Source organism: Talpa europaea, assembly GCF_964194135.1.
Source record: "Talpa europaea genome assembly, chromosome: 6".
Taxonomy (NCBI): domain Eukaryota; kingdom Metazoa; phylum Chordata; class Mammalia; order Eulipotyphla; family Talpidae; genus Talpa; species Talpa europaea.
The window spans coordinates 6,308,772-6,318,923 of NC_140072.1; the positions used below are offsets into that span (position 1 = coordinate 6,308,772).

Genomic DNA, 10,152 nt, shown 5'->3' on the forward strand with positions numbered 1-10,152 from the left:
ATTACATATTTGAGCATCCGTAGACACTAGAGAGGTATAGGGCGAGACCCCTTGGCTTACAATCATACCCTTCACACCAGTAAAACAGTTCATAAACATTATAAACACCCTTGCAAATGTGTACTGACTATATCAAAAAATGATCAAATTCCAGACATTTGCTTGTACTGATCTGTATGTAATCCACTCTTGACTTACACTTATATATTTCTTTCTGCCTTGATTTCAAAGTCAAAGACTATAGACACCTCCTTTTATCCCCAGCTGGTTTAGAGCGTTTTGAAAACATTAGACCCAATTTCAAATCTCTCCAAAAAGGACATCTTAAAGCAAACCATTTAGGCCATATGAGAAATCAGTTAAGATTTTTTTTTAATTACAATAATAAACAATATAATAATTCCTGACTTTCAGGAAATACTGTAAACTACCACAGATTGGAAATCATTTTTTAAATATTTTGGAAATTCTTACCTTGGCATTTCCCAATAATAGATGTAAAGTCGTCTTTTGCAGATCTGCAAAATATGTGCAAAATTAAATTTTATCATAATAGCTTTATCATAGCATATATGCACACAATGGAATACTACTCAGCTATAAAAAAAAGGTAAACTCTTGCTATTTGCAACAACATGGCTGGAGTTGGGAGGGGATGATGCTGAACAAAATAAATTGAAGGAGAAAGACAAACACCAGATGGTGTCACTTTTATGTGGATATTACAAGAACAAATCCTAGAAATCTGACTGGAGAACTGAGTCACTACTGATGTACTTCGGGGATCTACTTTCCCACTTTGCTGATCATCTCACCATTTTTGCTCAAGGACAATTCCACGGGCAAAGATCACTGCCAAGTGTGTGTGTGTCTACATGCATTCAACAAAAGCAGCCAAGTGCCAACTCTGAGCAAGGCAGTGGGTGAAGCCCTGCAATGCCCTCTGAGCATCTGCTTCCCCTGTTCCACTTGCAAACACCACTTAACTCATCAAACATAAAGTCAGCACCTATTATGTTAAAGGGAAGGTAAAACGCTAGGGAAACAGATGAGTGGATAAAAGATGTACAGATATGCCATGGAATTCTATGAGACTCCAAAGATGAAATCCTGCCATTTGCAACAACGTAGATGGAACTAGAGGGTACTATGCTTAGTGAAATAAGTTGATGGAACAAGACAAACAGCCTATGATTTCACTCACGTATAGTAAAAAAAGGGAGAAAATAATTCATAAAATCCCTTTAAATACACCTCCTCTAAAAAAAAAAAAAAAAGAAAGAAAACAAATGATAAAAATTCAAAAACTTTTAGACTGTGACAAAATAATTGTTACCAGAGGGAAGGGGAAGTGGGGGTGGCAAACCAGGTAAAGAAGTCAACTATATGGTGGAGAATGGAAAGTTATTTCTAGTGGCAAGAAGAATGTAGTACATACAGATATTGATTTACAAGATTGATACCCAAAGCCTACATAACCCTATGAACCAACAGTTACTTCAGTTATAAAAGAACAAAGAATAAAAAAGTTTTTCCTGAGTTAGTTGCTATCATTATAACGTTTATATGAAAAGCCCAGCTTAGAGAAGTCTTCCAGATGTGCATGCAAAATTCCTGTCCTGAAGGGCGTCCCCTGGTGGCGCAGGCGGTTGAGCACAGCGCTTTGAAGCTGTCCACAGCCTCTGCAGTGCTAGTTCAATCCCAGCTGGTCGGGTGAGGGTCCCACAAGGCATGGCAGACCTCTCCTGTCGTGCACGCTGCTCCCCTCAGCAGTGTATTTCGGTCAGTCTGCCTGTTCTGTTCCCAGCTCTGTCTCTGGTGAATCCTCTCATCCTCCCACACATCTGTCCTGTACCCTGGTTCTTGTATAAATAAATAAATAAATCTTTAAAAATAAATAAATAAAAATAACATCTGTTTTTAAAAAAAAAAAAAATTCCTGTCCTAAAGAACAGAGTGAGAAGTGACCCTGGTCTTCTGCAGACCCGATTCCACCCACAGCTTATGCCAAGAGCAAAGCAGCCCCCGGGATGTGTTTACACTTTCCTGAGTATCTGCTTAGCTGATTTAGCAGAAACTGGCTAACCAAGAGCAATTTTTCAGTCTGGAAGATGTGCTTCATCTACCAAGAAAGTAATTTTTCTAACAAGGCAAAGGAATGATCTGGGGAAGTAGGAGGATGAGTGTGTTACTCTCGGAATATATCTTTTATACTCTAATCGACATAAGGAATCTGTTGACACCTCACAAAATTTGTGAGTTAATAATAAATCCCTTTAAATATAACTCCTTTTAAAAATCCTAGTTCTCATTCATCACATAAAGGTTTTCTCAAGGGAAATTTTGAAAATGAATAATAGTAACAATTACCTGATCTCCACACACTGATCTTGAACCGCAGCCAGAAGTTTTCCATTGCTTTCATGGGGAAGAAAAATATTTTAAAAATCTGTATGAATATTTCTAGCAGTCTTCAACAAAAGTGGAATTATTTTAAGGAGTTAAAATCATTGTTAGTTTTTTCACAGGCTTTAATTATCCACCTCTTGAACCTTACAATTAGATGAGTATATGGACACAAAAGCGTACAAAATGATTTGATACCTGAGTTAACACATCCAAACAATATTAATCATATGTGACAAAAAGAACTTATATACAATAAAAATCGAAACAGCAAACGATAAGGATCTCAAAATTAACACCCTTAATGAAATTTAAATGCTAATCCAAGGAGAAAAGCATAATAAGAAATTTACACATCCTTACCTTGCAAGTACCAAATGCCAGTTTATCTGTTTATTAACCAAGCGAACCAGTCCATCAGGGAGCAAAAAAGGTGCAGGGCTGAAACCGCAACACATTAGGTAGCTTAAAACCAAATCATGAAAACACATATGCAGGCAAATACTTTAAAACAGCATACAGCTCTGCAGAGACAGTTTGGTACATTTTTCCCACTAAAATATCAAATTTGAATTTTGGTAAATCTCAAACCAAAAGTTACTAATTAGATATCTGAAATTTGATCACATACATTTCCTTTCTTCTGAAAACCATGATGGGTGATGTATTCAACTGCATAAATATTATATCCTTCTGAGAAAAAGATATCAAGGGTGCCAGTAACATAGCAAAGGGATCTTACCTGGAACCTTCTTGCTATGCACATTCAGAAATTTTCACTTAACAAAAATATTCTAGTGTACAGCTAAACTCACAAGAGAGAAACTCTCCAAGTACTAGAAATGAAAAGGGATATGGAAATCTGGCACTGGATACAGGGACAGGAAACCAAAACAGAGCTACTTAGCACACAGGAAATAAGCCTACAAGCCACAGAAGGGACAGAAGGGGCCACAGAAAAGATAGAAATGAGACTACTGTAGAGCCAGGAACTTCAAATAACTGCACCATCAATGACTAGAGAACTAGATAAACCTCACAGCAGCCCAGAGAAATTTTGAGGAATCCCAAGTCTGCCCAGAATTCTGGCCTACAAGGGGATGTGAATAAGGTCTCCTGTGAGAAAGCAAGAACATAAGCCTACATAAGGCTGCAAGTACCCTTTACTCGTGTGAAGCAAGACTCCCCAAGCACAAACTCACGATATAAGATGAGGAAATGTTCCACCGTAAGTGAATCAGCAGACAAAACAAACTAGAGGAGCAGCACATGAAGAAATCAAAAAAATAGATGAAAAAAAGTAAACAAAAACAGTAAGATGACAGATCAAGGAAAAGAAAATTTTATGGGAATTAGAAAACACAAAACAGAAATTAGAAAACATAAAAACGTTAATAATATACATTCAGTGTAATTATGGTCTTTTTTAAAAAAATACCAGGAGACGATTATAGAAATGTTCTAATAAAGATAAGAAACAGGCACATTAATGATAGCATTAAATGAGTGCAATCATTTCTCCAGAGGGAAAAGGAGAACACAAGGATTGGGAGGGAGAGTTATGGGCGGGCGGGTAAAGGGGAGCAACTTATAAAACATTTTACAGAAAGAGAGGGCTATCTGAAGCAAATATGGCAAAACAGAGCAACAAGTGTTTTAATTCAGATGTAGCTATGTCACATACAGGTTTATTACTAGCTAAGATTCTCAATCCATTTATATTTCACAATTACAAGATGAAACTTAAAAAAAGAAGAAACCACTTGAAATACTGGCCCCAAAACCTTCAGGTTTAATTATTATAAACTCAGGGGCAAAAACTGAACTCAATCTTTTAGAAAGGCACACACTGACGTGGCTGATTAGATAATAAGCGGGCTCACAATCTGTGCACCGGGCACTGGGGCCAGTTCAAGGAAAGGGACTTCTCAGAGAAGACACCTCCTCATGTCTGACCTTCCAGGGCTCTCACACAGCGCACTGGTCAAGTCCGCCTTCTCAACAGGTAATAAAAGGATTTACTGTCCCAGAGCAAGCTAAACAGACCCCCCCCTCTGACCTCCTGTGTGGGGGTGTTCAGGACTAGCAAGCAACAGCCCGGCAAGCTCAGAAAACGAGCTTATATCTTTCCTTCTAACCAACTTGCTACCTCCCCAATCTCTCTACATTACCCCCACATCCCAATAAAGGAAGACAAAGTGAAATAAAAATAAAATAAAAGCGAAATAAAAAATATCTACATATGTGCACACGTGCACATAGATTACACACACCAGGAGTAAAGGCAGGAAAATCTTTCACTCATACTTGAGGCGAGCCAAAGGTCTCTTTTATAGAACTGCTTATCTCTGGAGATTTTAAGATCAGATGTTCTCAAGGAAAAGGCAATCTGGTAAAATTCTATAAAACAATTCCTACCTACGTACCTAAAAGCAGAATTACATCCCTTGTCGGAATAATCATTTCTCTGCGACTTTAAATTAGCACCGTGTCCAAAAACATACTCAACAGTCAAAGAATTAAAAAGAACAATACATGGGGCCTCCCCGGTGGCGCAGCGGTTGAGCGCTGGGTTGCAAAGCTGCCCGCGGCCTCTGCGGCGCTGGTTCGATCCCCGGCTGCTCCCCGGCCACCGGAGGAGGATCCCACATGGTGCGCAGACCTCTCCTGCCACCCGCTGCTCCCCTCAGCAGTGTGCTTCAGTCCTTCTGCCTGCTCTGCTCCCCACTCTGGCTCTGGTGAATTCTCTCACCCTCCCGCGCCTCTGACTGTACCCAGTGCATGTATAAACAAAACAAACAAACAAACAAACATAATAAATAAATAAATAAAAACATGCCTCTATTTAAAAAAAAAAAAAAAAAAGAACAATACATGAAGGCTAAATAAGCTGCTCTCATGCACAGCCCCTGAATATTGGCCGCCACAGTTGACATATAAGAACAAAAATATCAAGGCAAAGAGCTAGCATGTGGGCGTTCAAATAAGGCTGAGCGTTGAACACATTCATCAGAGACAACAGACGCTGTGGTGAGATACTCTAAACACTGACTAGGGAAGCAGAAATTACCCTGCAGCTACTGAGAACTCTCTCCAGGGTCTGCCACTTGTCTGAGATGTCTAGTGAACAAATGGGGCTCACCTGATTTCAGCATCTAGCTATCTCTCAATCAAAGTGGGGTTCAATTAGAGCAATTTAAGTCATAAGCAGGTAATATTGTTTGTACTGGAAGTTCACACTGTCTTTGAAGACTTGACAACTCACCTATACCAGATGTATTGGCGTAAAAATAGTAAGCAATCTGCAAGAAAAAGGAAGAAAGCAAAAATATGAATGAACTACTCTTTAGGACTCAATTTCAAGTTAGGTTGAAGACAATCTAAAGTATACTATGGGCCGAGTCATTACAAAACAAAACATGGAGAACACAATTCTTTTTTTTTTTTTTTTTAACAAGCACTGGGTACAGTCAGAAGCGTGGGAAGGTGAGTGAACCCACCAGAGCCAGAGCAGGCATAAGGAACACAATTCTTAATGTAAGAGAATAAATATAACCTAACATACACCATAATTTTTACAAGACCATGTGCCTGTTTATATTAAGTTCCAAGTTTGTGTGTTTTTCAAAACTTTGAAGTATCTCTTGACAATATGAAAAGAAAAAAATGATTTGAGATGCTAAATTTCAGCTAAGGGCTTTAAACTATAGACTAGCCGTAATATTCTAGTCCCTTTAAAATACCAAAGTATTTGAAAAAAAAAAAAAAACCAAAGGATTTGTATTGGCATTTTCTATGACTATCAAAGTATTGTAAAGTTTGTAAAAGACTTCAGTACTTAAAATTTTTTTTTTTTTTTGGTATTTAAAATTTTAGATGACTTTACTTTGCAGCAAAGATTTTTAAAATAATACCTAAAATTGGAACAAAAACAGGAAACAAAATCTGTACTACACTATCAAAAAAATGTTTTACATGATCCTATTTAAAATATATGTATAGGGCCTCCTCTGGTGGCGCAGAGGTTGAGCGCTGGGCTGCGAGGCTGCCCGCAACCTCTGCAGCGCTGGTTCGTTCCCCGGCCGCCAGCGAGGGTCCCACTAAATAAATAAATAAATAAAATAAAATATATGTATATGTGTGAATGTGCATGTCAAGGGAAAAAGGTCTAAATTATAACAGATTATCTCTGAGTGGTAAAATGAGTAATAATTTATTCCAATTTTTCTACAATAAATTTTATTACTTATGTTCATTTTCCAAATTTCCAAAATCTTTTTTAATTTTTATTTATTTGTGCATACAAGAGCTGGGTACAGGCCAGAGATGTGGTATGGTAAGAGGATTCACCAGAGACAGAGTAGGGAGTAGAACAGGCAGACTGACTGAAATACACTGCTGAGGGGAGCAGCAGGCGAGACAGGAGAGGTCTGCTTCGCCATGTGGGTTGCTCCCTGGCTGGCCGGGGATGGAACTCGTGCTGCAGAGGCTGCAGATTTCTTCACAGTGCGGTGCTTAACCCCTTGCGCCACCAAGGAGGCCCCAAATTTCCACAATTTAAAGCTTTTGTGATAATGAAAATTGAATATGGTAGTGCTTCTTTTTTTTTTTTTTTATATATAGAGGCATGTTTTTTATTTATTTGTTTGTTTGTTTGTTTGTTTTGTTTATACATGCACTGGGTACAGTCAGAAGCGCGGGAGGGTGAGAGAATTCACCAGAGCCAGAGCGGGGAGCAGAGCAGGCAGAAGGACCGAAGTACGCTGCTGAGGGGAGCAGCGGGCAGCAGGAGAGGTCTGCGCGCCATGTGGGACCCTCCTCTGGTGGCCAGGGAGCAGCCGGGGATTGAACCGGCGCCGCAGAGGCTGCAGGCAGCTTCGCAACCCAGCACTCAACCGCTGCGCCACCGGGGAGGCCCTGGTAGTGCTTCTTATATCAGAAGACAAAAATTATAGTTAATTTTAAGAACTCAATTCTAGAAACTGAATTTTCTACTTTTAAGCAGTTCAAATTTGCCAGTAAAATAAGGATGGGCTTTGGAACTAGAAATATGCAGCTAAATCCAAACGAATGATCTTGGGCAAATTTCCTCATCTAAAGACAAATGTAATAGCACCTACCCTGTTGGTATGGTAATATTATGCTAATTAATGTATGGAAGACCCTCACTGCCTACATACATAATTAAACTCAAGTAATGTATATGCTATTCACTTCCATCAAGCACTACAAGAAAGTCTGAAGAACACATTTTAAAATCCCTAAACTTTCTAAAACAGTGGTTCTGAAAGAAATGCAGGAAGAAGTCTGGTAACTGGATCATTACATGTAGAAAAATAAATAAGCTCTATTTACCTGTAACTGCTTTTGTGATGATAAAGGATGCCCCATGTTTTCGGCTGCCTCTGGGCTGCAATTGGGAAAAAAAAAAAAACTTGTATTTCAGAATTTTCTAATATGCTTATACAATGGGTAAAGTTATATTTGCAAATAATGTACAAGTTACCAGTATTTAAAAAAAGAAACAAAACAAGCAGAAGCAGGATTGGGAACAATGGTAGCAAAAGTGAGCATGGCAGACTTACAGGTGTCAGAATGAAGGCTGGGAACTTCCCAAATCAAAACACCAGTAGCTGAAGGCAAAGGCCACACTAGCTACAATTCAGCACAGTCTATACGGTAGACTACAGGGGCCCAACACAAGTTTTGCTTGCAAGAAAAGGGGCCATATGGAGGAATGAGCTCATATCCTATGAGATTCATCTAATATTTGCTATATATCCACAGAGAAAATGTTACTAACACACCAATAAAGAACGGCTATATTAAGTAATTTCATGAAATTCCCAGACTTAGCACTGGGAAGTTTAAACACGAGGCACTACAAATAATGAATTATACTAATAGGTAATGGAGATACAGTGTGACAGATATGGCTTAAAAACACAGAAAAATTATTTCACTCAGCAAGCATGAACTGATCATCCACTTCATGCAACAACCTGGTCCTGCGGCTGGATATAAAGATTTGGCTGTAGCTGCCCTCCAGGAGCTTTTAGTTCAACAGTTCAAATCAAGAAGGACAAGACAAAAAAAAAAAAAGTGCTATGAGCTTTTGGTGTTTTGTTTTGTTTTTAGGAGACATATGTTTACAATATTGCATGTGATTCAGAGGGAAGGATCACACCTCCTCGTATGCATGACACTGTGCTTTTTTTGAAGTCAATTTAATTGTTAAGCGCACTGAAAAATTATTGTAATTAAGCAGCAACTATTAAGGGACAAAAACTTATCCTTCTTTAGCCAATAGGAGAGACAACGGATTCCCAGCTGCATAAATTACAAAATATTGACTTTGTTTGAGGCAAACAAAAAGTAAGTAAATACTTGAAAAATAATATAGAAAGATCTCTGCTGGCCTACAAAATACACATTCAAGACAAGCAGAAATTGCAGTGTGGATGTTTAAACACATACACATTTTAAAGGAAAATTAATAGCTTCTCCAGTAAAGAAACACTCAGAAATGATGTTGTAGAAGTGAATTCATATGGGCTGGAATCCATGATCTTTAATAAAAGTCCTTTCTGATTTCGCAGCAAACCGAGTCTAAAAGAGCAACTGGTACCAATCAGGCACACAAAAGTAACTGTAGAACAAGTGTGGCTTTCTGGTTCTACTCTCCTCCTGTGCCTGGGAGGCAGACCCTATAGAACAACTGAAAAACCAGGGTCCTGAAGTCTCCAGGCCCTGTAAATCCTGCTCCAGCACAGAACCAGCAGCTCCTTCTGCTGCTCTCTGGTAGCATTTTGCTGACAGTGAACAGACTGCACTGGGTGATCAAAAACGTTTGCTAGACGGTCTCTTCTGTGGCCTGCAAGCCTCAAGAAAGTCATCCAGCTGTGAACGCCCAGCACGGGGCTCAGAATTTGGGGCGCGGGGTGAGAAACCGACCCAGACGCGCCCTGCGCGCTTCCCGAAGGGCGGTTCGCTGCAACAGACGGGACCGTCCCCGCCGGGTCTCCAGTAGGAGCGGCAGCCGGCAAACGTGGAGATGACAGAGGGGTCATCCCCCACTGCAGACGAGGGCGAGCCTCGCCCGGCCTGGCGACGCGCGGCCGGGGGTCAGGGGAGCACCCCGAGTCCAGGCTGCGCCCCGCGAGCACCTGCAGAGCGCCCGGGACCCACGATGGAAATGTACACGCGCCGGGCGAGGATCGGTCCCCGACAACCGAATTCGGCGCCCAGGAGGAATCTGGGGAGCCCTCCTTCCGGGACGCGAGCCCCTGGGGAGACGGGGTGCGGTTGCCAGGGCAACAGCCCCCCTCCCACCTGCCCCCCCCCGCGCGACTCTGCTACGTGGCTCCTTGCGAGGCCCCGCGCCGCCGGCAGCCGCTCCGCGGGCGCCCGGCTCACCTGCACCTCCGTCTCCGGAGGCCACTCGGTGTTGACCAGCAGGTCGTAGAGGATCGTCTCCTCCTCGCCCTCCGCAGGGGCGGGCGGCCCCGCCGGCGCGGCCACGGGCGCCGCCATGTTTCCGGGCGCAGGCGCGGAGGAGCCGCTACGGCGGCCGGCGAGGGCCAAGCTTCCCGCCGCGTTCGGCGGCTGAGTCGTGGCACAGGGTGTGGGCTTCGCAGCGGGGAGCGCGGGCTGGCGCGTTTATGATGGGAAATATTATGTGCCTAGGGGAAGACGGGGCCTGTGCAGTCCTTGTAAATTCGTCTTAGTGGATCCAAAGCTGAAGCT

At 41.6% G+C, this 10,152-nt stretch overlaps 1 protein-coding gene across 3 annotated transcripts in view; it reads right to left on the reverse strand.

The window, feature by feature from the left end:
• The window catches only part of NBAS (NBAS subunit of NRZ tethering complex), a gene marked incomplete at both ends in the record, with an annotated part of 254,711 nt that extends 244,772 nt beyond the window's left edge, over positions 1–9,939 (reverse strand). For all 3 annotated transcript variants that reach the window (XM_084235165.1, XM_084235164.1, XM_084235163.1), the window contains 6 exons: positions 475–518; positions 2,371–2,418; positions 2,770–2,847; positions 5,672–5,708; positions 7,762–7,816; positions 9,823–9,939. In XM_084235165.1, coding sequence (XP_084091291.1) covers positions 475–518; positions 2,371–2,418; positions 2,770–2,847; positions 5,672–5,708; positions 7,762–7,816; positions 9,823–9,939 — 379 coding nt within the window. The remainder of the gene's footprint in view (positions 1–474; positions 519–2,370; positions 2,419–2,769; positions 2,848–5,671; positions 5,709–7,761; positions 7,817–9,822) is intronic.
• Positions 9,940–10,152: the final 213 nt, after the last annotated feature.